The sequence below is a fragment of the Trichoderma reesei genome (genome assembly GCF_000167675.1).
Source record: "Trichoderma reesei QM6a unplaced genomic scaffold TRIREscaffold_10, whole genome shotgun sequence".
Lineage (NCBI taxonomy): Eukaryota > Fungi > Ascomycota > Sordariomycetes > Hypocreales > Hypocreaceae > Trichoderma > Trichoderma reesei.
The window spans coordinates 194,202-220,568 of NW_006711157.1; the positions used below are offsets into that span (position 1 = coordinate 194,202).

Here is a 26,367-nt window from a genome sequence, read left to right on the forward strand (position 1 = left end):
CTTTATTTGATTGCTTTTGTTTTTCTTTGTCTTTCGATTCGGTTCGGGCTCCTTAAAGGTCTTGTACGCTGGATACCTAGTAGGTACCTTAGGGAAGTACTGTACATGTTCCCGTCTTCAGATATCGTCTTCTTTTACCACATGGCAAGGAAAGGTATAGTGTAGGTTATAATTCGCCGAGATGTATTGTGCTAGATGGCCTGATGGCCAAAAGCGTCCATGATCTAACCGGTTACTTGATTTACTAGCACAGCATCCGGCTTCTTCTAGATTTACTTGAATCATATCTGACTCAATGGGACTTTGTCGGGCGGATAGTATCGATTGTGGGTGTCAGCTTTGGGTTCCCCCAGCCGGACTTTGGTCAACTACTGGAGGGCGCTTATAAGACATCCGCCATCTTACCCTAGAGTCAATTACAGACCAACTTGCGTCTGAGAACAACAAGCTTTGAATAGAATACCAAAGGCGACGTTTGAACGATATATTACTCATTCTGCTAGACGTCTACTCCATATACTTGGTCAGACTTGAGATATGAGCGAGACTCGAGCTACTACTAGCTCAGATGCATCAATATCTTCCCCGTCCGGAATCAATTGTTCCCTCCGCCCTTTTGCTTCATGACATGCCCCAAACTGAAGCATGACAACAACCTCCAACCTCTCAAGTAGCTTCAAATATCTTCCTTTTCTCCCACAAGACCAGATAGAAGAATCCATCTCTAGTTGCTCTTGTATCTCGCAATATAACCCCCCCCTCAAGCCCTTCTCGATCCTCTCTTCCGTATCTGCTCAGTCAGTCTCTCGAGTAGCTCCGAGTTGCGATGCACAGCCTTGCTATGCTCCGATAGGGACTTGCCAAAGCCTGTCAGCGCCTGAATAAACCGGTCTAGCTCATCGTCGCGGTCCTCCTTTTCTCTGTGGGAGCAGCCCCTCCCTTCTCTCTCGCGATGCCGCCCTTTGCCTGAGCTCGTGGCGTGTGTGCGGTCGTCGTTGGCTGCAGTAGATGGCTTTCCCTTCCTCTGCTTGAGATCTCGGGCGGCACTGTGACTGATTTCGCTTTCTCCTTCAATGTCCTCGGGGAGAGCCCTTTTTCGCCGATTTGACGGATATGCAACATGCTGTCGATGGTTTGCACCGTCCTTGTCTTGCTGGCTCATTGCCATATGGCCCTCTTTTCCCCTGTTCTCGGCCGCGGAGGTAGGCTCACGTCTGGTAGAACTGGGCGCAGCAACGATCCATGTACTCTGCCGAGCATCCTCCTCATCACTGAGGAAACCATTGGAGGACTCGTTCAGACGCCGAGCAGCGGGCTGTGAAGCTTCTCCAACCGGCCGCTCCACGCAATCCCGTGGCTCACGTGCGTTGAGAGCAACAGCAGGGCTCTTTTGCGCTGCCTTTTCTGCTTTGACATTCTCGTCAACCTTTACGTGCGTCCTGTAGTGTTCGTGGAAGGCATATGTGTTGAAGTTGCCCCTTGGGTACTTGTCTCGGATGAGCTTCATGATCTTCTTGCTCTTGAAGATTTGCGCCTTGTAGATGATTCGAAGGGCAACGACGTGAGCCCACGTCACCTTGGTGCACATCATGTTCCGCGTAATGGAATGGTTTGTCATTTTGCCGACGGTCGACTTTGGAAGCGATGCGTGTTCGACAATGTAAGGCCACGCTTCGCGGGATTCAGCATCCCAGGTGGTGTAGTTGTCGAGGTAGACGTCTTTCAGCTTTTTGTACAGTTTCTTTTCCTCTGGTGTGATATAGATGCATGGCGGGTAGCATAATTTATCGCTTTGAATCTGTTGTTGGCTGGTGATCGGAGACTGGGACATGGTCGTTGATTTTGTTGCTGCTGGAGGTTAGCAATGGCACGAGGCAGCACATCGTGATGGAGTAGTATACAAGGCAATTTTGTATGGAGTTTGAAGATGCTGAAGATATGATCATGGGACCACACGCCGAGGATACCTTGAAGTTTGACAAAGAGGTATCAAGATGTCGATGCAATCCTGGAGTGAGGAGGGATTAATCGTCAGCATTGGAGACAAGGAAGAAGAAAGAAAAACAAGTTGAATGAAAGCTTGAGTGAGAAGTGAGAGTTGGGGGGGAAAGTGACAGAAGAGTGAGAAGAGAGAAGGGTATCTTATATGCCTGAAGAAATTATGCCAAAGGCGGTCGGGGCGGGGGTGCTCACCAAACATCTTAAGGTGTGATGTTTCTAGCCTGATATAAGAGGCAGAGCATCTCTGCAGATTGCTTGCCTTGCTTGATCATATCCAGATTTGATACTTCTAGTTGATGTATTTGTATCTATTGCATGATAGGTGGTGAAAGTCTCATCTATATCAAGGCCGCCCCCGATACTCCTGCCCCAGGTAATCCTCCGCCATCGATACATCACAGCTTCGACCCTTCAGCGGCAGCCTCCCTCTCCTCCCTCAACACATCCTCTCGCAACCGGACCTCCACGCGAGAAGGCCCAGCCTTACCGAAACTCACCAACACTACCCTCTCCCAATCGCCTCCTCTCCCTGAGTCCTTGAGCTCCGGCCCCGGCTTGTCCAGACCCAACACGACCCTCTTATCGCTCTTCCTGATGAACAAGTTGTGCGGACTCATCACCTTGTCCGCCCACGGAATGCTCGCCGTAGGATGCTCACGACCCTTCTCCGTATCCGCCGTCGGAACCGCCTTGACAAACTTGAGCAGCTCCCTGCGCTGCTTCGTATAGTAAACAGGCCCCTCCTCCACCGAAGCCGTAGGCCCCTTGAGGAACTTTGTGAGAAGGGAGAGGATGTAGTACTGCGGTGGAAAGAGAATGATTTCATTCGCAGCCACGCGCGAGAGAAACGTCTGCGGAGGAGCAAAGAGAGCCTCGGTGTGCTCGACGCCGCCATCGGGTGTCGGAACCAGCATCTCGGAGGGCACGCCGGTGCGGGAGATGGGGATCAGATACAGGTACATCTGAGTGGTGAAGCGCTTCGGGACGCCGACTGGAGTAACCCATCTCGTGAAAGGAATGAGTCCATCTACAGCAGAAGTGTCAACTCACAGGCAGTCTTCCATGAAAGAGTAGTCGCTCTGAACAAACCCAGGTCAGCCTCTGCGCCAATCAACTTGAGCCAATCCGCAAACTTGATTTGACTCCCATGAATCCTCTTCCTCGCCTCGTCTCTCTCCTGCTGAGGCAAATCAACTAAGCGCCCGTCCTTTGTGGCTAGCAAGATGCCCGTCTCTTCGAAGCACTCGCGAATGGCACCTAGCCTATACGCCGGACCATCAACATGACGCTCTTTCGACCCAGGAGCCGGGATATCGCCATCGTGAAAAGCATCCAAGTTTCCCCCGGGAAAGACGTGCGCCAATGCAAATGATGTGGACGTCTTGACTCGATGAAGCAGCAGGACCTCGTTGCTGGGAGACAGCAGCACAATGGAAGAGCTCGGGCGCGGCTCGGGAACCGGCTTCTTTGTCGCGCCAGAGTCCTTCTGTTTTTCCTTCTGGGCAGACGCGGGCGACGAGTAGAGACGCGTCCAGGTCGGCGGTTTTGACGCCATGAGGACGACTCTAGGATTAGCGAGACGGACACACTCAGATGATGGTGCCAGGCTGCTGAAACGACGAGGCAACGACCTGGTGATGAGTGCACATGAGACCGGATTCATCGGAGGCTGAAAGGAGCGGAATCGAGAGGTAGGCGATCTGAGAGTTGTGGTGAGATGCAGCGTGTCCCGCATCCCCTGTTTACTGCACGGAGAGGGGCGACGAGCCGAGGTCCGGTTTGCCGGCTCTGCCCTTAGTTTGCGGGGGAGAAAGAGAAACTGCCCTATAAATCACTCCCAAGGCTGGAGAAAATGGGGCCCCGATCTCATCTCATCTCACGCGGGTATAAACTGGGCCATGAGCCATCCATTGCGCTATGCTGCAAGGGGTTGCCACTGTCGTGAGTGTGAGCATGTTCTCGTGGGAAAAGCGGTAATCTATTCTATACAATAAACGGCAAGGTCCTGTGCAACAACGCAAAAGGCTAGATGGAGAGAAAGTGGAATCAGGACAAAGAGCAGCAAAGGAAAAAAGAACAACAACCCACTGAAACTCCTGTACGCTCATGCTCATGCCTGATCTCGTGTCCCTGGTGCTCATAATCCCTCGCCTCCATCAGTATCGCTTCCTTTCTTTACCACGCAGATTCACTTTCCACAAGCAGCACACGCTCTTCGACTCGCACCACTGCTTCACCTCCATGGTGCTCACCTCGCCGTCAAATCCCACGCGTGTCAATTGCCCGCAATTCAGCCACGTCGTCAAATCCTCCAGCACAATCGGGTCGTAAAGCAGCATCTTGTCGTGCCATGAAGGGTTGGCGGGATCAGTCGTCCTTGGTGCAGAGGTGACTGCTTTGGTTATATACTCATGGCTGAGGGGCCGATCTTCCGTCGGATGAAGAGACAGCGACGGATCGGTGTCGTCCATGACAGAGATGGAGAGATCGACTGGCAGCGGTGAGGAGGCACACTCGGGAGACGGTGATGGATTCGGCGATAGACTGCCGTCGCTCTCGGATGCCGAATCTGGAATCTCGACAATGACTTTGGCGGCCGGTGCCTTGCGTTTCCGTGCCGTTGATGCTTCTGCCGCTGTCTTTGATGGCATCTTCTTTGCCCTGGAGGAGCTTGCTGCAGTACGCTTTCCAGCAGTCAAAGCGGCATTAGCTGCCTTCTTGGGTCTGCCCCGAGGCTTTGATGGTGAAGCCGGCGGCTGTGCTGATGGTGGAGGTTCCTGCGCCTCGGGTGAACTCCCGCTATTCTTCCTCGGCCGCCCACGAGGGGTCTTGATCTCACTCTGTGGAGCATCCGCTGCTGCTGCTGCTGCTGCTGCTGCTGCAGATGTAGTGGCTGTTCTCTTCGCACCACGAGGCACGGGCTGGTTTTTGCCTTGCCAGCACTGTTCTAACAAGGCAATCTTGGCCTGCCGCGACTTGACTGCCTTGAAGCCATAGGAGGCAATTTCCTTGGAGAGTCGAGCATCTGTGTACAATTCGAAAGAGGGCTTTGAAGCTTGACACTCGGCTTGCTTTATCTCGCTGTTACCGCTTTGTGGCTTCGGAGGTGGACTCTCGGCAGCTGGCTTGGGTCGTCTCGCTACGGGCGATCCGGTTGAGATATCGCTACCCAGCTGTACAGAGTTATCGGCGATGATAAAGTTGGTGGCCTCGATTTTCTTGGATGGTGAACTATCGACTGACCCGATGAGAGGCTCACGATGTGAGTTTGCGTCGACCTTATCAAAGTTCGCCATAGGCAGAGTGATCTTCCTGTCGCCGCCGGTATACCCAAAAGGATCATCTTCCGACAGCGCAGGCAACGGCGGAGAAGACCTTTCCATGATTCTGGCCAACTCAACATCAAACAAGTCTCCGTCACTGTCGCGAGCACCAGCAGCCCATAACCTTTTCCGTTCTCGCGGCTCGACGCCATCGCTGTTCAGAAGGGCGTCAAGATCTATATATTCCGCTTGATTAGACCGCCTCATTGCAGCATGGAGATCCCGCAGAAAGGTAGGCGAAGCTTCAACCGCTAATTGGCTTGACGTCCCAAAGACAAAATCTTGCCGGGCGACTTCCTGGAGCGCCTCTTTTGGAGGTAACAAGACTGGTGGTGGAGGTCGAGCCGGCTTCTTCTTCTTGGCTGCAGAAGCTTTTGACGTCCTCTTTCTAGCCTTTGCCTTATTCACTCCTTTCGCAGTTGTGGCATCTGGCTCCTTGGATGTGGCATCTTCGTCGGCAACCAATGGCACTGACTCTGGCGGCTCTGGAGCCCTATACGCCGATGTTGCGATCTCTGTTATGGTACGCGGTTTCTTCTTCGGTGCTTTTGCTTTCTGTTTTGGGGGACCCATATTACCTGCGTCGGCAGATGCTTCTGCGGGTGCTGCAGATGTCGTGACAAGCTCGACGAGCTTTCGCTTTCGAAATATGGTTGCATCTTCATCCGTAGTGGTTGTAGCACTCTGCTGGAAATTCTCTGCGCACTTGTAAATTTCGAGAAGCTGCTCAAAGTTCCTCGCATCTCCACCAGGCTCTCCCAGTGATCGCAGGCCCTTCAGAGCAGGAGAACTTGGCTTCGGAATAGCTGTGGGCTTGTGAGATGGAGGAGTCCAGTCCATCCTCCGGACCATGGCCGGCTCTAGCCTGAGTGGCGCATTGATATCATTTGCACTCCGCAATGACTCGATCATGGCCCCCGGACATGGCGCATCTGTCATCTCTTGAGCCGGCATCGATTCAGCTTTTTCCACATCAGTCGGTTTTGGCTCATCAAAGTCACTCTGAGAACTGTTTGACTTTGACTTGAACCTTTTCCAGGGTTGATCCGCCGCCGGGGAGCCAGACTGCGATCTGAATCGGGGAGGCGCTGCATGATGCCTTCTAACCTCAGGGGTCCGTGGGGCGGGAGGGTCAATGATGATCAGGGAGGTATCTGCTGCCTCTACGGCTTCAGGTCTCCTTGAATTTGGTGGGTTTGGCCTTTGCGAAGACCCGGCATGCGGCGTAGTTCGTGCTCTCGTGAATTCCGTCTCATCATCCGATGAGATGAGCAATGCCGGGTCGTCGCATTTTGGTGACTGAGTCCTGGCACCGCGTGATAGTATATCCCCAATGGCTGGTAAATCAGGCGACGATGAGCGGAAGAAGTGAGATTTCCGGTTGGCGCTCCGTGATGGCGAGGAGAGGAAAGCCTTAGGAGACGCCATCACGCCGAGAGCAGACCTCTGAGAGCGCAACGCGCATCTCAGCAAGCCTCCGCGCAGCAAAATGATGAGCTTGCAAGGTGGCACTCATAAACCGATACGAGAGCTGCTTGTCGATAACCGCATCGACTGACTCCTGATCTTTGGCGTCACTGTCCTTCTTGGTAACTTTGGTATGGTAGACTACCTTGGAAGCGTGTTCGATGATGTCCAAGCTTTTGGTCCCATCAATATCAATCACGCCGTCTGGAGAAACAGTGGGGCACAGCAGAGTCGCGGAATCGCCACGGTGTCACATGACGGGTCAGCTGACGCACAGAAAGCCCTCCCCGCCCCACGAAATTCAATGGGCCATGTCAAATTTCCTAGGCGAATTTTCGCTGTATCCCACCACAACGGCCCTCGACAACCTCTTCCCGCCAAACGCATCCTAACCGCCTTTTTCACCACCACCTTAATACCCCCCCCCTCACAGCCAAAATGGAGAACGACCGTGGCGAGATTGTCGACCTGTAAGGAGGATTCCTGCAGAATTGCTGGAGGAATGCCGGAATGCTGATTGTTGCCCGTCCAGCTACGTCCCGCGCAAGTGCAGCGCTACCAACCGCATCATCAAGGCCAAGGACCACGGCTCCGTCCAGATCTCCATCGCCAAGGTTGACGAGAACGGCCGCGCCGTCCCCGGCGAGAACCACGTCTATGCCCTCTGCGGCTTCATCCGCGCCATGGGCGAGTCCGACGACTCTCTGAACCGATTGGCCCAGCGCGACGGTCTCGTCAAGAGCGTCTGGAGCGCTCAGCGATAAATCTTTTCCATTTTGTTGCAAATCACGAAAAAAAGAAGACATGGAGGAGGTACACACCAATGCCGACAGGAAACCGCCGACGAGAATTCGAGGAACCCAGGTTTCGCTAACCTGGCTGTAGGGATTAGCTCGGGTATGAAGGCAGGCGTGGAAACTAGAGTTGGCTGCATATAGCAAATCCAATTCAAGGCGTTTTGGCTCCGTTTCGAGACAATTCTGGCGACAATGAAGTATGCGACGCGGACGTGACGTTGATTTGAACATTTCCTACCGTCTATCTCCCTGAACACCCACCGGCTAGCAAAGTCTCCTCGAACGAGCGCCTTTCTGTTCTCCATGATCGGGGAGATTCTGGGGCTACTTCGATAGCCCCCGAGCCGAAGATTGAAACATGTGGCCTTCAAAAAGCTGTGGCGGTTAAGGTTGCTCGTCATAGTACAGATACGGGTCATACATGTTTAGTTGTTCAGCTTGAGAGTTTTTCATATTAATCTGGACTAATAGATATACCATTGCTCTCTCAACGCTGACTCCCAGAAACTCGACTTTCTCTCTACTTTCCACTCTCGATGCCTTCCTTGTACGCGCTCAAAGCACGATCTCTTGCGCCTTTATGCTCGACAATCTGCTTCGGATAGCCCACCTTCTTCGCTTTCGTACCGGCACCTCGATTGTAGGGATCGTGGATTTCTTTATCGCTCAATCCCGCCAACTCCGGAACCCATTTTCGGATGTAGTCGCCATTGGGATCAAACTTTTCACTCTGGAGCAGCGGGTTGAAGATGCGGAAGTAGGGCTGGGGATCGACTCCCACGCTTGCACTGAACCCCCAACCGCCATTGTTGCTCGCAAAATCGCCATCAATCAAGTGTTCCATGAAATACCGCTCCCCCATGCGCCAATCGATGAGCAGGTCCTTGGAGAGAAATGAAGCGACAATCATTCGGCACCGATTGTGCATGTATCCCATGTGATTGAGCTGGCGCATCGCAGCGTCGACAATGGGAAACCCCGTCCGGCCTTCGCACCATGCGGCGAAATGGTCTCGATCATAGGACCATTGGATGTTGGAGTACTCTGGCTTGAATGGCTTGTTCATGCTGATTTTGTTGTCATTAGTATACATACTTGCCGCAGAAATTTGTACAGGATTCACAGCTTACCAAACATATGGCCAATGGACGAGGACGTGCTTGTAAAAGTCTCGCCAGGCGACTTCGCTGATCCAGACTTGGATACCCTGGTGGCCGCCATCCAGCTTCTTCGTCTTGTTTCTATCCCTGGCCGTTCGAACGCAGGTCCTAGAGCTAATCGTTCCACTCGCAAGATGAACAGACAGCCGTGACGTGCCATCGTCTCCTGGAATATTCCGCTTGTTGTGGTAATCGCCAATGGCCTCATCGCAGTACTTCTCGAGCCTAGCCATAGCCTCATGTTCACCGCAGGGCCACAAGGCACGCAGAGACTTCTTCTCGGCATCGCTGAGCCGCTTGTTCTCTGGCGCATCAGGGATGCTGCAATCGAAGAGTTTCTGAAACTTTTGTCGCGCCCCGTCTGGATTCCTCTCAGGCCGATCAAAGAGCTCCAGGAGATCCAGATTCTCATGTATATGAGCCATCCACGCGCGATACCAGGGGCTGTAGACGGCGTACTGCTTGCCGGAACCAGTATGTAGCTCCCCCGGAGGCACAACGCACGTGTCATGGACAACTTCAAATGACTTGTTGTTCTCTGCAAAGTGGCGCACCATTTGAGCTTCTCGGCGTAGCTCGTCAACTTCGTATTCGATATTGGCAAAGAGATGATTGCTGCCCCATTCTTCCATGATCTCGAAAATGCGCCGTGGAATATCTTTCCTCTTATCCACTGTTTCCACATACAGTGGAATATCGAGGGCTGCCAGGTCCTGCTTCAGGACGCTCAGCGTTCTCAGCATGAAATCCACTCTGACTGGCGAGGTAAGATGAGCCTCAAAGTCCTGGGGGCTCACGATGTACATGCAGACAAGGGGGACGCCAGCTTCTTTCGCTTTAGCACTGGCCAGTGCAAGCGATCGGTTATCGGTATGTCGTAGGTCCATCTTGAACCAATGAACGACTGCGTCCTTGGTCTTGACTTGCTTGCGAGCTTGGGCAGTCTCTTCCAGAGCTTTGACGAGGACCTCCATGGGCCTGGGAAGTTGATCCGAGATGTACGCCTGAGCTCGAGAATTGCTCATCTCAGGAGGGTAGAACCGTCGCAGCACGATGCCATGCTCTTCAGCTTCACGAGCGAATGGATGCGGTTGTCGAAGGTCGCCTCCATTGGCTTCATGCTTGGGCTTTTTGGTATGGAACCCGTTGGCCTTGTCCACAGGGACAGCCGTCTTTCTCTTTGCACCTTTGAAAGGCATGGTACTGAATCTCAATGCCGGTGAAGAAATTTGCGGTGGTTGTAGCGACGAAAGTGGCTGTGAATAGATTCTGTTTGCGACTTGAGGATGGCTGATGGCACGGATAGTCCTGAGGCTCATTTACAACGCTTTTGGGTCTGTAGATTGAAAATGACAGATGTAGTACTTTGTAAATTGGAAATAGTGTGGAAACGGCTACAGGGTGATGCAAAGTTTCAGTCTCAGCTTCCTCGCTCCTATTTACGACTCTCCCTTCTGGATTTTCAACTTTGCATGGCACTGAGGGTCCTCGATGTGGTCTGCGTCAATGGCGTCTTGAGATCGAGTTTTGGGTGCTGGAACTCGGCGCGATTGGAGTGGCTTGGCATCCCTGCGCCAGACGGCGAGACAAGGCGGAGACGGTGATTGCAGCGGTAGGCGAATCAGACTGGGGCATTTATAAATAATGGCTTCTTGCATTACGTCTCGGGGAGCTCTTTAGGGGATGAATGATGCGGTGTTGCAACGTCTCTCGGAAGAAGAGGTGGTTGTTGACGAGTTTATTGGGAGCTGTGCGTGATCATCGTCATCATGGGTGGTAGCGCTAAGGGTACTACATACCTCGCGTCACTCACACAATGACTCTACAAGCCCAGTATACGGTACGAAGTGTCTTACTACCTAGTACTGATGGCTACAAGATAGGTAATGGAAGGTGCGACCTTATCACAGCTACAAGCACATTTTACTTCCGGAAAAGCATCACCAAACTTCATTCACCACCTACCACATACCTACTAGGTAGGTAGTACTGACCAGCATCTCTCCTACTAAAACACCAGATCGTCGTCAAAACAGTCTGCGACCTTGGCTGGTGAATGATGCGCCATCTCGACAGCGACTCCGGGCAACTGCCGCCAGGCCAAAGTGCCGGCCGAGCGCAGAGCCGCTATTTGCGCTAACATTTTCTGCGACGCAGTCCGGATTCACTACCCAGGTAAAAGCTGCCTGGCCACCGGCAAGGATTCAATGGTGCCTTATCGATCGCCAGACCGCGCCGCTGCTGGGCCTCAACGCGTTCCGCCTCGGTTCCAGAAGGATTCCGGTTCCATCCATAGGGCATCTTCAGGAGAGACAGCCGTGCCGAACTTGTACACGTTTTGGATGTGAATCATCCTGAGCTCAAGGCGACACAGCGATATCCAACGCCGCCGGCCCTCTCCCGCTCGGTGGCACAAGGCGGACCTGGTCTACGCCTCCCAGATATTGAGGGGCCGCGTCCGTCTCACGAGCTCACCATCTCGACGGCCCATAGGCTACAGATCCGCTGCGGCAGACCTAGACTGCCGGATTTGCTGCGCACGGCCTAGCACTCGGTGCAACGCCGACCCTGTTCTCTCTTGCTCCGACTACAGAACCCCAGCTTGTATTCACCGAGAACCCCCCCTTAACGGGCACACGGGTGTTGCCTCACAAGCACGCGGCCCTTTTGACCTTTCAACACTCCTTCTTCCACCTGCGGCAGCATCTGGGGGACACATCGTGGTGGCACCATGTCTAGCGACTTGACCTGGCGGCCGTTGCCGCAGGCCACATCATCTGACATACCGATGCTCCTTGTCTCGGTAGATATTGGCGCGGCCGCGTACACCGTCCGAATCACTGACATGGCCAACATCTGGGTCGAGAGCCTGGACCGAAAGGCCATCTTCATGAGGGGTTGGAGCGAGAACACAAGCATAGACCCGAGCGACACACCCGAGAATATGGCCAAGTTCCTTGCGAGTCTGAGATCGGCCCTAGATCCCACGCAGCCGGGCCATGGGCAGACTTCGCTCACCCTGTCACCGGGCTCCTCCGCAGACGCTGGGAAGGATAGCCTCACCCTGCTGGTGACCTGCCCGCTCCCGGGTTTCCAACCTCTCAGGTGGCCTATCCATCTCAGCAAGTCTCCGCCGTCGGCTATTGCTACTGATCTCGTGTTGCCCTTGCTCGAGGCGCAATTTGCGAGGAACCAAGAGGTTGAATCGCTGGTGCAGGCGTTGCAGCAGAAAGACGCAGTCATTGCCAAGTTGGCTGACAAGCTGGAGGCCACCGGGACAGGCCTCGAGCACGTCTTTACGTCCCTTTCGGGAAGAAAGAAGGTGTCGAGAGCCGCTGCGGAAGACAAAGTGAAGGGCCTGGCGCCGTTTCGCCAAGATAGCTGGACATCCGGCCTCAAGGCAATCGATGACTGCCCGACCAACGTTGGCGATCTTGCACGGAGTGTCTTCAGCGGAGAAGGACTGAACAGACGCTACCAGATACAAGTGGACGCCTCCCCAGCTCTGGATAAGTGGTGGCAGGATCTCAAGGGCACGTCACAGCTGGTGCACCGTCACAAGCAGCAAACAACCCCATCAGCGAAGAAGTCGCCATCACCTGCAGCCAAGTCGACAAGTGCAGAGGATGACGACTTTCAAGTCCAGCCAACGCCTCCACATCTTCAGTCCAAGCATAAAAGCTCGCCTGTAGCCATTGCGGACGATGAGTCGACAGCGGATGAAGATGATTTGACAGTGGAGCCAGCGCCGTCTGACCAAGATCCGCAACCCAGCACAGGAAAGTCTGCGTCACGTTTGGCCAATTCCGGCTCGGGTAAATCGAAACCTGAGCGCTCGTTACAGAATACCAAGGCCACTGGGTCGCGGGCTACAACGGCCCCAGTTCCGGAAGACGATGTAGAAACGGCGTCCGAAGCCAGTGACGAAGACATGACTTCAACCCATCTTCCTGCATCTTCCCCCAAGCCGACGTCGATGCCTGCGCCAGTATCACCCCAGCCCACCCCTAAGGTTGGAGGGTTAGGACACATTGGGGGTACTCCAAAGAGGCGTGCGGCAGAGACTGCAGCAGCTGCCGAGATCAAAGAGACTGAGTATACGGAGGACCGGTCGACTACAAAGCCTCCCGCTCCAAAGAAGCTGGGCCATATCGGAAAGAAGGCAGATGCAGAGAGCTCAAAAGCGCCCGCAGCTGACAGTCCTAAACGTGGACGCCCAACGGAGCAGGAGGGATCCCATGACGAAGACGGACCCAGAGAAACTTCCCAGGATCGTGCTGATCGGAGGCGCGAAGAGTTGAAGAAGGAGCTCGAGAGAAAGGCAGCGGCTGGTCCGGCGAAGAAAAGGAGGCGGTTTTAAGTCGGCGGCCTAATCTTTCGAACATCCAGCATCATCAAAGCACGGCGTCTATATCATGGCTTCATCGTGGCCAGCGAATTGTTGAATTTCCTCATCACCGAGCTTCTCAATAGCGATAGTCACTCATTCTGGCCGAGATATCGGTTGCACAACGCTTCTGGGCTTTCCCGTGCCTCTTGGGACACGGCAAGAAGCATATATTCTGCAACCACAGTTCAGCAGTCGTTCCATCCTAGCTAGAGTTGGTTACAAGGTTACCGTCGGTCAAACCCATCGTCCTCCCCTGAGCCATCTGTATGTCACGTTGCTATGCAGCGTATGAGTTCAACAGTTTCAAATCCGATCACGAAATGCTGTCACGGTGTCCTCTAGGACTTCCGATCTGGAACTGTCGACACGCTGTCGGCATAAGTTAGTGCTCAACATCTTGCGCCCCCTGCTGACAGCAACTCATCGCGCGACACATAGGTTCCCATCATACGCATTGGCCCTGGTGTGCAAGTCTTCCGTCGGCAGCCGAATGGCTCATGACCTTGACCCTGTCCTTTATGGTTAATATCTCAAAAAAGCGTGTGTGTGAACACTGCCGTCCTCATGTTCCAAGCTTTCGTGTAACATTGCAACACAGGTATTCTCTTGATACATATGGTCTGACTATGGCTCGAGCCTTGACACGTAGGCGGCCCAAGTAGACGACACACATCGATGTATTGCCAAATACGCAGGCTATCAATATACAATTTACCACTGTGTCCGATGCAGAGGATAGATTACGTCTTGAGGTAGGTGACCTGCACGATCTTCCTTCTAGGTTTTATTTGACCAAAGCTTTCCAGGAAGTTCTCTCATTGGATCTATCGACTTTGAAAAAGCACGGGGAATAGTGAAGATGTCAAGGTATCCGAGAGGAACAGCAGCCCCCTCTGCTCTGGAAGAGACGGAGAATCTGAAAGAGACAGAGAATCTGAGAGACAGAGAACCTGGAAGAGACAGACGAACACCCGCCGTTGCGTGATGATTGTGACGCCGATGCGGATGCATTACACGGAGACCCATTTTGACATCGGTTGATATCTAGCGGCATCCATTTGGCCGACTTGCAGAGAGACAAGAAACACCAAGCCAGAGCATCAGTAACGGCGTAAAGGAAACGATCCGCCGCTTGAGGCATATGTTGCCTGGGAATTGCTGCAGAAGCGTGAAGAAATCAGCGCAACAAGAGCCTCCTGGCGGTCAGTGCCATTCGAAGTGCCTCGGAGGCGATTTTGCCTATTCTCTCTCTCCCGTCTTTCTGCTTCACCAAGCATCGTCGGCCGACCCTGTTTCCTGCTTGCTTGAGGGAAACTACTGTAGGTGGACTCCCGGCGCTGCATGAAGCACTCCTTCCAATATCCCGAAGGCATGCATTGCGCCCGACCGCGCCCGAGACTGCGTCTGAGACAGAGCATGGGATGCATGTGGTCAAGCCGTGCTACGACAGGGCTCAAGCAGGAGACCACAAGTCTTGGAAGGAAAAGGAAACATGAAAAAGAGGTTTTTGAGGAGATATGACGGCCGCGGCTTCGGATTGGCTGTTGCGGCTGACGCCGCTCATCTGGCGAGATCCATCACTCGACTGGGCGCGTACGTCTGCATGCGCGTGTACGAAAAGGGCCAGTGTCATATCACGTTCGAGGCAGGCTGCGGATGGGGCCGCTTGATTCCTTACCTCGAGTGGCTGTCAAGTCCTCAGCTGGAGGCTAGCCGTACGGTAAACCGCCGCGTAGCGGTCGAGGTGTCAATGCACATTGCCTAGGACAGGGTTCTCTGGGTGGCTGCTTGACAAAGCAGTGTTACTCTATGCATGGTGCCAGGACGAGGTTGCTTCTCCAAGTCGCACAGCAACGTCAAGATGCGAGGCGACCCCAGGTGGGAGGATCGGGCTGAAGACTTGAAACGAGACACCGAGATACTGGAGCCCGCTGCAAAGTCGCCTCTCTTTGCACAGCATGACCGCGACCGTTGCCTGAGTTTGGGTTTGGATACTACTCTGCAACGAAAACGAGGGTGGAACGAGGATTCAGCAGCAACTACATGGTGTCACAATGGTCAACCCGAAGCATAGTATTCGTCTTGCTTGTGGATCCTCCAAATCAGGCTGCCCAAGGGACACTATATAGCACCTGCATGCTATTGATAGCATGCCCGTGACCACCCTCCAGGACGATGATGAGATGGCTTCTCAGCGCCCAGACCGCGAAGATCGGCTAACGCCGAGGAATCTCTGTAATCCCGGTTCGAGAGACATGACAGGAGAATCAAGAGAGGAGGGAAACAGCAACCCCTGGACAATGAGAGGCAGTGCTGCATGGGCTTGCAGCCACAACGGAGGGATGTTGACTCGCTCGATCTTGCTCGCCGACCAGCATTATGCTTATCGAGGAGGATTCATTGCCTGGCATCGGGCATCACCACGAAGCGCCCAGATTGCGTCCCATATTCCTGGACTATGGCGACGAGGGTGGCCACCTATCCCCGGCATATGCACTCCTGCTCTCGATCCGTCCGTCCCGGGGTGCTACGGTAGCAGTGGACGCATCGCACGTTTCAGCCCTCTGGTCTACTGTCTGTCAGCCGCAGCGTGGAGTCCGGAAGAAGCAACATGCATCACCACCAGCCCTTCGACTAAGCCAATATGTCTTCCTTACTCAGCCAAGCTCGCCTTGCAGCCTGCACGGGACCGAAGGGCTGCCACACGAAACCTCGTCCAGCCTCCTTGTCAACAAGAATCTCTCCCCACTCTTTGGAGGCATGATTAGGGAAGTATTGAGCCGCAACGGCATTGGGAGAGAAAGGGGGAGTGAAGTCACTCGGAGAAAAGCCTATGGCAGATATGGCTCTCAACGAGTCCTTTTTGCCATACACCTGTGGGCCTTGCCGGCGGTCCCTCGCTTGGAATTCCCACATTCGATGGTTGTGACTCCGTACGAATTCCAAGTCCACTAATCTGCAACAACTTCTCAGTGCCACGCGACCTTGTCAGTGATATTTCTTTGCTGACTCTGTGGCTCAAGATCTTTCATGCTGCCAAGGAGTGCTCCTCGCTAATACTATTCGATTGACCATCGTCTGAATGCTGTTGTCTTGCGTGTCTAGGCATACATCCTTCGTATTCATGAGGTACGTACAGGGATGGCCGTATCCTGAGATGAAGATGAGAAACCGGAGACTACGACGGAATGCTGTTGTGCTCCGCATCACGTACTACTACGGTACTTCTGCTGCCGCTACTTGTACAGCATTCGACACCAACCCGACATGCCCCGGTTGTTGTACGACCACATGATCGCCGGGGCCTGAGGGACTGGGCGAGGACAACGCCCGCCTGTGGTGCTGCTCGCCGGAGTGAGGTCCATGGGACGAAGATGCAGGTTACTAGTCTGGGGTCTCTTTGGCACGCTCAAGGCAACACATGGCCAGTGCCAGACCAGGTACCATCGAAATGGCGAAGCGTGCACATGAGGGACGAGAAGGTAGAGGGGGGGAAGCAAAGACGCAAGGGACAGTGTTCAGCAGAGCGGTTTCTAGAGCCATGATCCGTGCATCCGTCTAGCACGATGCTTCCGCCCGGGTACCTGAAAAGTAGCCGGAGTTGCTTCGATTTGACGGGCAATGTTCTCGCGCGGCTGCCAATGTGCGTAGCGGTGAGGGCCAAAGGGAATGCGAATGGGATCTGCAATGCACCGCATCGAGGGCTTTTTGCACTGTTGGTGCAGGCCCAGGTTGGTTCCGATAGAGCCACCGTCTAACTTGCATGAGTTATGCCATGTGTTGTCTATGCACAATGGCAGGGCATGGGACAAAACTCTCCGGAAGCAAGGAGGGTGCCACCAAGGTGCTTCTCATGGGAGAGGAGCTATCCACCAATGGCTGGGCGTGCCTAGTCGTCCACCGAGGCTTGATGGTTATGTCCTCATGTATGGTGCAAGCGTCAAGTCAGTCCTTCTGTTGCCGCTAGATGCCACTCTCATGTGAGTAGTATTACGGCAGACGCTCGATGGCTGCTCGGGACTCAAGAGCACGGAGATCGATCGTCCAGGTCCATCGGCGTTAAGCATGCTCGAGCTAGACGAACATCACGGAAGCTCGAGACTCTTGCACATATTCTCGATCTGACGAGCGGCCGCGAGCAGATGCCAGCCTCTGGCTCTATCTACCTCACCCGATCACGTCTATCCGAGTTAGTCAAGCCCTTTGCCCGATTCGAGAGACTATGTCGAGAAGAGAGAAGCTCTTGTTGACTTTCATCCATGAGTACACCAACACTTGTGAGGTTCAAAAACCTCGTCTTGATTCTTCTCTTTCAGCCAATGCTCTTCCTCGCTCATCAAGAAAGAAGCCACGCCCTTATGCAGCTTCTTTCTTTTTCAACGGTGGTACTCGTACGAGTCGTACATGGGGGGACTCTCATGCGGCTGGATGTTTCTGGGCCTCCTCTCCTGCCGTCCTTGCGTCTATCCCACCATCGCCACCACACAAGCACGCTCGCCATACCGAGGCCCACGCCCATATCCTTGCCCCCGGGAAGATCCTCCAGACAAAGGAGCCAGGGGGTATCCTTGAACGTGGTAGAGAGGTGTGTACTGTCGATGCACCTCATGCACCTACCCAGCCTTGTCCGAAGGCTTGACAACCTTGTGGACCGATGAGGTATCCTTACGCCATGTCTACGCCCCCCCAATCCCCTCGAATGTCATCTTGAGACTCGGCTCCAGGGCACTACTACTGTGTGCCCGGGGATGTAGGGGTTGTATTCCTAGCTGGCTGCTTTCTTTTCCTTTGGGTTCCTGTTGGCGAGAGATGCCGAGACCCGCCGTACTGGGTTTCTTGTTGTTGTCACGCCTGTCTCTCCCCCACAAAACGAAACAATGATGCATCATGAGCACGTCCGAGTGCGTTACTCCGATGCTTCCTGCATGTATCTTATCATCCATCGTCTGTCTTCACCGACTCTTGATCGAAAACCCATGTTGGGACTCGCCTGTGGCGTGTCATCTCTCATCTTGGAACCCCCCCCCCCCCCCCCCCAATCGCGCCATCTCCAGGCCCAAGCACAGCTACAGCTCTCTTCTAGTCTATTAGCAAGGGGCAGGTTGCGTTCTTGGTCCGATATCCCGATATGACAAGATGCCCAGCTGACGCATGGGTGATGACGGGACCTGATCTGATCATCCCCACCCTTGTTGTCCGTCCATGAAGTACCTTCTGCGTGTGAAGTGCGCAATGGTGCCTTTGGCCCTGACTATTCTTGCTGCCGGAAGGCAGAAGAAGAGAGCAGAAGGTACTAGTACTACGTTCGTGTTCTCGTGTTGTTGGTTCGTGATGGAAATCTAACGCTAGGAAGATTTTTTTTTATCCTATCTAGGTCGGAACTTGCCGGCTTGGTGAGGGCGAAAGCTGAATTTCTTTGCCTCTTTGCTTTTTTTTTTTTTTCTTTCCTTTTTTTTTACTTGTCTGTTTATTTTTGTGCTTCTACTAGTAAAGTTATACTGACTGTTTCTGGCAATCGGTTGTCACCCAAAGCATCACCGCTTACAAGTCGTGCTTGTTGTGTGATATAGTACGGGGATAAGGCACTCAATAATACAGAATCAGAAAGACAAGTGAGATCATCTTCAAATAAACTAGCCTAAAGGCATACACACCACCTTTATAGAACTCAGAAACAAGCAAACTTTAAGCTTTAGAGAAAAGACAGGACAAATTGAGAAACAGGAGAAAACACTATGGGTATGAAGTGCAACTCAACTCAAATAGAAGCAAAGTAGAAAGCAGGCATCGCCAAAGGCAAAGAGCAAAAGGAAAAGAAAAGAAAAGAGCAGGAGAACAAAAACAAGATCGAGAGGCAAAAACATGCATGCAGCATAAAATGAGAAACAAGACAAGGAAACTCGCTCCCGCAGTATAAAAGACGCCCATTTGAACAACAGGCCGGAGAGAGGAGGAACACACCATTATCCAGGTCACTAACGTATGCTCTTTTTCCATCCAAATGCCCAAAATCAGCATACCTTTCAAAATCTCCAATTGGATTTTTATCGCAAGAGTCATCCTCGTTTGTATACCAAACACACAAGCCTCATCGGTCCAACCTTTACCTTGCCAAAGGAGATCAACCAAGGAAGCGGTGGAAGCAAAACTTCCCAGCATAAAAAGAAAAAAAAGAAAAAAAAGCAGATGGTCCGTCAAGAAGGGCCCAAAAACAGTAAGCAATAAGAAGAGCTGCGAAATCGAAGAGCATCCAGAAGCCCCCAAGCCACCAAACCAACCTGGAAAAGGCTGGATCTGGATCCCAACACCATGGGAGCCAAGACACATGAGGACATGTAGTCTCCAAGATCGTCGCCCGCACAACAGAGCCTAATTAAGCTCCTTTCGTCGGCAATAAGGAAGAGACCAAAGTAAACGGAATTCTCTGCGTGTGTGTCTCCACGATTCAACGGATCTCATCCATTCCACATCTATACATACGCACACCCCCCCTCTTTGCTCCGCTATGACAGAGAGATGCACGTTATGCGGCGGCGGCATCGCCTTTTTGCGCAGAAGGTTGTGATGTGATGGCCAGTAGTGCCTTGTGTTCGCCTGTTTAGGTAGCTCAGAGAGACGGGGAAGACATGGAGCGTGCTTTCCGCCCATGTGCCCAGGATCCTTGCAGGCGGGCTGTTGGTTCGTATGAGATGGCCATGGGCTGGATGGCCCTTGTGTGCTCTGCATGTAGGTATGTTGTACGAAGCATGGGGAGAGGGAAGAGTATACGACATCCCTGTCCATGGCCTTCTCTCTCGGCCTCGCTATCTCTTGTTTGGTTCTCTTGTACCGTATGCTGTATGTCCGTCCATGGACTATTAAAAGAGGCGGCGTATGCATCAAGTGACTCCAGATATAGCAATCAGGTCGGTTCGAGAGAGATTGATACTGGGTGAGAGTGATGCGCGCGAGACTTGGAGAGTACAAGAGAGGATTGCTTGATGCTCGATGCTTGATGCTTGGCGCTCTGATGCTTGCTTCTTGTGTCACCCCATGCAAGGCATGAGCCACGTTGAGAAGACGCATGGGCCGCACCCATCGTACAAAAGTATCAAGTTCCGCCTTCTTTTTCTCCTTTGGGGGGGCGTGAGAGTCCCATTGCAGCAGCCCGGTGGGCGGGCAAGTCTAGAACCTGCGGTAGTTCAGGAATGCTCCATCTGATAGGCATGACAAGTGCTGTTGTTGCTGTTGATACCGTTGTTGATGCCGTTGTTGTTGTTGTTGCTTGCTTGCTTGTTGTTGCTCTTTTATCCTGCTTGGAGACTCTGGTAGTGGCGGTGTCTCTGCAATCCCTTCCACCGTGACCTAGTTGATAGAATTGCGTGCTTTTTCATCGCTGACAGCATTGGCTACTGCCGTTATCGTCGCTCATGCTGAAGCCCGTCTTTATACAAGCTCTCGCTTGCAGCTGCTTGCATGCTTGCTTGCCATACATGCCCGCACGTACTCGCCACCCTTCCATCCCGGATACGTCCCCGTGAGGAAGGCTGCTGTGTATGCCTGCGCGTGCATATGCAAGTTTGACATGGGCATGCGGGACGCGGTGAGCAGCAGCAGGGGGAAGAACCAGAAGAAGAAGAAGAAAACGTGTGCATGTGTGAGAGCATGTGGGTGAGCCTATGGGAGAAAGAGAGAGAAAGAGAGACAGGAGTGGGTGTATGTGTGTATGTGTGCTGTCTGTCTGTGTGTGTGTGTGTGGCCCGTCATATTGCATCGCCAATCGGAACGGCAGCCTGGGGATGTGTGTAACACGGCCAACCGTCCAAGCGTGACGCTGTGTATGCCAAACTCTCTTCCGCCCCCCGAGAACCGGCTCGGTTTTCCATCAGTTGTGTGTGTACTTGTATTGCTGAGGCAAAGGTTTGCTGGGCCTTCCTTGGCTGTACTTGAGGGAACTTGTATCTCTGTCTGTCTGGGTATTCCTCTCTGTCTCCATGAGGTAACAACGTAGCAAAGCGAAACCAAGCGAGACTTAAGGAAGAGCAAGGTACTAGAGGCCAAGCAGGCGGCAAAGCAAGTCGGAGGGCAAGCAAGCAAGCAACATTTCATCATGATGCAAACAGTCTCATCATGCTGTTACTGCTGCTGCTGCTGCTGCTGCTGCTGCTTCCTTCATATGCCGTGAGGACTGGCCCAGCCGACCCTGGGCGTGCCCGTCATGGCCTCATATCGCCGCAGCTGGGCCGCGAGGTCGGCGCTGCCGTCCTCGCCCGAGTAGTCCAGCTGGACCTGGACATCTGCAATGTTATACGGGAAGTCCGGTACGTATAGCGGCTGCTCCTGTGAGTGATGATGGTGGCCCATGTACGAGGCAGAGACGTCGCTGCCGCCGCCGGCGCGTGGTCCTGATGCCGTCATCTGCAGCCCGAAGAGATCCGAGGCTGCTGCTGTGTCTGGGGCTCCAACAAAATCGTGCCCGTGCGCCGCCGCCATGGTATCGAACCGCGGGAGGGCGATGGGCATCGAGTAGTAGGCGTCCGGCATGCTTGAGGGCGGCGGCGAGCCCAGGCCGCTCTTGATCAGCCGGTACTGGCGCCCGTCGGCCAGCGACAGCCCCTGGCTGTACAGGTGGCTGGTGACCCGCGCGTTCCTGGCCGCGCAGCCGCCCTTCTGGCCCGACAGCGCCTTGATCGAGCTGCGTTGGTGGCTGCTTCTGCTGTTGCTGCCCCGGCCGACAAGGTCCCCCGCTGGCTGGCTGGTGCTGGCGCTGCGTCTGCTCGAGCGCCGCCCAGAGTTGCCCTTGCGGTACCTGGTCGTGCTCTGCACCCCCTTCCCGATGGCGGCCTCGGCCAGCACCCATTCGTTGGCCCGCTTGTTGGACTCGCCCGTCTTTTCTGTACACGTTGAGGGCTCCGAGCCATTTGCACGCTTGCGGTCGCGTCTTTCAAAGGCCTATAGCAGAAGGGGAGGGTCAGCATGTGTCCAGATGCGTATATAGTAGTAGTAGTAGTAGTAGTAGTAGTAGTAGTAGTAGTAGTAGTAGTAGTAGTAGCAGCAGCAGCAGTAGTAGTAGTAGTAGTAGCAGGCGACGTAGTAAAGGAAATGGATAACAGAAGAGCACAATTTAAAAGCAGTGAATAATGAGGCGGCTCTATGCGTTGGCCCCAACGACACGGGCCCCTGGGAACCTGTTCTTGTGGGACGATCAGGGCCGATAAAAAGGAAAGTGAAGACAAGATTCTTTATCATGACAAGCGGGAGCAACGCCACGAAGGTTGGAAAAAAAAAAAAAGACAGGAGAGAGAGAGAGAGGGAAAACGTGCATAAAAAGAAGAAAGAGTCCAGCGGGAACCCAAGACTCACCCCGTTCATGCTCAGATTGTGCCGGATGCTGTTCTGCCACCCGCCCTTTTCGTTCTTGGCCTTGGTGGTGTTGTCCCGGAACCACTGGTAGAGCTCCTGCAGGGTCATGGTGTAGTCCGGCCGGCTCATGAGCGCTCTGTAGATGAGCTTCGCGTACGGCTCGTCGCTCTTCTCTTCGTGCGCGACAGCAACGGCGCCGGCGCCCGTCGTCGCCGTCTGGACGGGGTCGTCTGGGATGGTGACGGCTTCGACTGGGGCGGAGGTCGGGGCTGGGGCTGGGGCAGGGGCAGGGGCAAAAGCAAGCTTGGGCGTGGCCCTCCTCAACTTCATGAACCCTGCATCCTCTCCCTCGCGCCTTGCCGCAGCCCTCTTGAACGACTTCGTCGTAAAAGGTATCGGCGACCGCGCCACCATTCTAGGCATGACAGACGCAACTGAAACGTCCGTCAGCCAAGGCGACGGGGTGGCAACGCGTCTGGCCATCTCCTCAAGAGGCACCGCCGCCGACATGCCCAGGCCAGCTGAGATGTCCGCGTCGGCTTCCGCGCCAAAGCCCGGCGTGTAAGGGGTAGAGGACGTCATGTCTGGCTGGTGCTGGGCCGGGAGCTCCTGCGCCGACACGGGGGTGCGCAGTCGGAAGAGTGCCTGATCGCCAGAGTTTCGCGGATCGAACAGCGCCGTCGACGGGGGAGGATATGAAGCGGATGACCATCCACTGGGGGACGCAGGCGACGTGGTGTAGTAGGATAGGTGGGCGCTGCCGCAGACGGGCGAGTCGCGGTATGATATACAGCTCTGGATGTCCCCCGGTCCAAGTGGAGGCGACGGCCAGATGGATTCGCTTCTCGCCTGTTGATGCGACGACGACGACGACGACAGGTACGGCCTCATATAGGCGCCGCCGGCGTCGCTGCTGCTGCAGGCTGGCGTTGGCGAGAGAAGCCGACCCCCGTGCTGGTGGTCTTGCAGGTCCTGCGGCTGCTGTTGCTGCTGCTGCTGCTGTTGTTGTTGCTGTTCCTGATGATGATGATGATGCCGTTGCTGCTCTTGAGGGAGGGCGCAAACCGCCGGAGGAAACGAGCATGTATCAGGTTGGTGATGCTGTTGCGGCCCCTGCTGCCCAAAGTCAGATGGCAAAGTCGACAGGGCCGCAGGTGAGCAGCACGCCATCAAGCACGATTGCTGGTCCGTCTGCTGCGGGTGTCGGAAATCCGTGTAGCTGTCCACCGGAAGCTTTCTCCCCAGGATTGGCAACGCCATAGATGGGACGGCGGGAACGGAGGGGAGGGGAGGACCTTTGAGCGTGTGATTCGAAACAAAGCCAAAGGAGGAAAGTTTCGTATCAAAGACGGAGCAAAAAGGGGTGGAAAGAGGGTTTTGGCGGCTAGAGCCTTTGCTTGCTTTCCCAAAGGGAACTTGTCTTTTTTTGTCAATGACAACAAAAAGGAAGTGATAACGTGAGGAGGAAGAAAGAAGAAAGGAGGACAAAACAGAGAGAGGATAGAGAGAGAAGTCTCTCCAATGTCGTAACGAGGCCGTCAGGCAAAGACGGGAAAATGGGGGAAAGGGCCGTTGAACCCAAGCAGACGTGTAAGTGGAGGCGGACAAAGTGTCACAAGAAGGACAGCATGGGACACCCGAACGCTATGGGAAGTTATGGGAAGGGTGGAAACAAGAAGCAGCCGACGGGATGACAGTGATGAGCAGACAACAAGAAAGAACAAGATACAACAAGGTGATGTGAGAGCTTGAGGTTGTCAGAGTCCGCTGCTGCTTGTCCCGGACTGAACAAAGGGTATTGCTGGGTAGGAGTAGAGTGGAATAAGCGCGCCCTTCTTGGCTTGTCGTAGTGGTTGGTTCTCCGGCCTTGTCTGGGGAGACTGAAGGTATTTATTCGTCCATCAAGCGAAAGAACGACAACAACAACAACAAGACGCTGCGTGGTAGAGAGCAGCGGTATCTGACGATGAAAGGCCCAGCCTCTCTCCCCGGTTCCCATGGGGTAGCTAGACCGTAGAAGGGGGGCCCTGCTCGCCCGCTCTTCTGCCCGCGACCAGGGGTCCGAGATGCTAGAAAACTCCCGGACCAGATTCTCATCCCAGATCGGCTCTCCCGGGGGGCGTGAGCCCAGTCGTCTTCATCGTACACCATCCATGGGACACTAGTGTCAAGAGGGTGCCTGCTCAGACCTTGCCCCCCCCCTCTGTGGGTACCTCTGATAGTGCGCGTGTGTATGTGCGCAAGGTGCATTTGCATGTGCATGTGCATGGACAGGAGGAGAGAGGACAGCGGGAGAGGGGGAGTGGACGGCCGAGACCGTGAGGGAGTGGGGGATATACAGACAGACAGCCAGCCAGGCATAAGAGAGAGAGGTAGAGAGGGAGAAGTAGACGGGCAGAGCTGGGGGGGGGGAAGGCAGATTGTGTAAGTCAGTTCCCAGAATAGAGACATCATATGCTCCTCTCCGGTGAACAAAGATATACTTGCCAGTACGTCTCTCATGTGGACGAGGCACAATCATCCTTTTGCTGTCCCGCCCCAGAGCCACACCAGCCAGCCAATCCAGCCGTCATCGAGAACGACCCTTGTCAACAAGCAAAAGCTCAGGCGTTTCCTCGTGTAACTCACCACACATCACCTGCTTTACAACGCACACGCCCCCCCGTCCACCAAACAGCTGAGCAATAACATCACCACGGGCGAAAAGGAACAACTGGAGCTCTGGCAGGTCCTCGATTGGGCCATCGATACACCACGCTTGCTGTCCGTTTCTACCTATATGTACTTTTTTTTTCTCCTTGGAGCAGCCACTGGTTACACCTGTGCAACGTGGGCAAAGGCTCGTTGAAACAGGTGCCGGGTGGCCGTTAGATGTGGATGAGATTATGGACCGGCCGGCAGAGCTTAGGCGATGGGCTCTGTGTGACGGGGAGAGAGCCAAGGCCAGCTCATGAGGCCGGTAGGGTGGAAGACAGAGTTGGAAGGGGAGAAGAGACAGAGAGAGGGGCTGAGAGGATGAGGGTGAGGGTCCGCGTGTGTGCTCGAGCTGGAGAGCCACAGAAGAGGAGTCAGACAGCCACCAGGGAAGAACAACAAATCGGCGGCCACGGGTTTCTCGCCGGCAGTGAATCAGGAATCCCCCTAGGCTTGCTAATGACGCCGTCGCTGCGGCTGCATCATCCCTAAACCATGCCATGCCATGACCACCGGCTGCCTTCTGTCTCGACAAGATACGACACGCGTCGAAACGGTAGCGGTCTCCACAGGGGAAAGGGACCGTCTACTCCGGAGGAGCACGGATAACCTCTGGCGAGCGCCTCTTCTGCCTGGGCCATATTCTCGCCGTCACGATTGGTCTATATACGAACGATGGGATGGGAGGATGAAAGGGGTGGGTGGTGGAAAGGCAAGGGAAGAAACAACTGTTGCCATCTATGCAGCTGTACGTAGCTCCCCTCCCCGGGATGCCACTTGCACCTTGGACAATCTAGCCTCGAGTCAGCTCCCGCTTGTGATTCCTATTGGCAGCAGCACATGGGAAGGGGGGGAGATGGGAGGGGGGCGAGCGGAGAGTAGCAGTTGATCCTGGACGGCTTGCTGCATCTTCCGCGGCGCTGGTGAGGCCAGATGCGATGGGATGTCCCGCTGAACGACCGTACTGCGTAGCCCTACATCGACCCACGGGCACGAGCAGCACTCAAGGCAGGGATCCAGCCTTGGAAGACACAAGAGACAGTCGAGGTGGAGAGGAGAGGAGAGGATCGATACAAGAACCAAGGAAGCCAGAGAGAAGCTTCCACGCCAAATGTTCACCCGTCCCATCGAAAGCACATACATGGTCCAAAGGGTCGCGGGAGCCGGCTCAGGCGCCTTGGGAGGCCGAAAGG

At 54.2% G+C, this 26,367-nt stretch overlaps 6 protein-coding genes across 6 annotated transcripts; 2 read left to right on the plus strand and 4 right to left on the minus strand.

Moving 5' to 3' along the window:
• Positions 1–760: 760 nt before the first annotated feature.
• Positions 761–1,831, minus strand: TRIREDRAFT_107674 (uncharacterized protein; the record flags this gene model as incomplete). Its single annotated transcript, XM_006965709.1, has 1 exon — positions 761–1,831. The coding sequence occupies one exon, from the start codon at positions 1,829–1,831 to the stop codon at positions 761–763; it is 1,071 nt and encodes a 356-aa protein (XP_006965771.1).
• A 565-nt stretch (positions 1,832–2,396) lies between these two features.
• On the minus strand, positions 2,397–3,556 carry TRIREDRAFT_62765 (uncharacterized protein; the record flags this gene model as incomplete). Its single annotated transcript, XM_006965710.1, has 2 exons — positions 2,397–3,028; positions 3,091–3,556. 2 exons carry the CDS (start codon positions 3,554–3,556, stop codon positions 2,397–2,399), a joined length of 1,098 nt encoding a protein of 365 aa, XP_006965772.1.
• A 3,618-nt stretch (positions 3,557–7,174) lies between these two features.
• On the plus strand, positions 7,175–7,820 carry rps21 (ribosomal protein S21). The gene is made up of 3 exons (XM_006965553.1): positions 7,175–7,261; positions 7,324–7,604; positions 7,677–7,820. The coding sequence occupies exons 1-2, from the start codon at positions 7,230–7,232 to the stop codon at positions 7,553–7,555; spliced, it is 264 nt and encodes an 87-aa protein (XP_006965615.1). The 5' UTR covers positions 7,175–7,229; the 3' UTR covers positions 7,556–7,604; positions 7,677–7,820.
• Positions 7,821–8,108: 288 nt separating this feature from the next.
• Positions 8,109–10,067, minus strand: phr1 (DNA photolyase, class I; the record flags this gene model as incomplete). Its single annotated transcript, XM_006965711.1, has 2 exons — positions 8,719–10,067; positions 8,109–8,655 (listed from the first exon to the last, which is right to left on the minus strand). Exons 1-2 carry the CDS (start codon positions 9,945–9,947, stop codon positions 8,109–8,111), a joined length of 1,776 nt encoding a protein of 591 aa, XP_006965773.1. The 5' UTR covers positions 9,948–10,067.
• Positions 10,068–11,261: 1,194 nt separating this feature from the next.
• Positions 11,262–13,108, plus strand: TRIREDRAFT_22388 (uncharacterized protein; the record flags this gene model as incomplete). The annotated part of the gene is made up of 1 exon (XM_006965508.1): positions 11,262–13,108. Exon 1 carries the CDS (start codon positions 11,480–11,482, stop codon positions 13,106–13,108), a length of 1,629 nt encoding a protein of 542 aa, XP_006965570.1. The 5' UTR covers positions 11,262–11,479.
• Positions 13,109–21,289: 8,181 nt separating this feature from the next.
• TRIREDRAFT_107682 (uncharacterized protein) lies at positions 21,290–23,740 on the minus strand (the record flags this gene model as incomplete). Its single annotated transcript, XM_006965712.1, has 2 exons — positions 21,290–22,069; positions 22,481–23,740. The coding sequence occupies 2 exons, from the start codon at positions 23,738–23,740 to the stop codon at positions 21,290–21,292; spliced, it is 2,040 nt and encodes a 679-aa protein (XP_006965774.1).
• Positions 23,741–26,367: the final 2,627 nt, after the last annotated feature.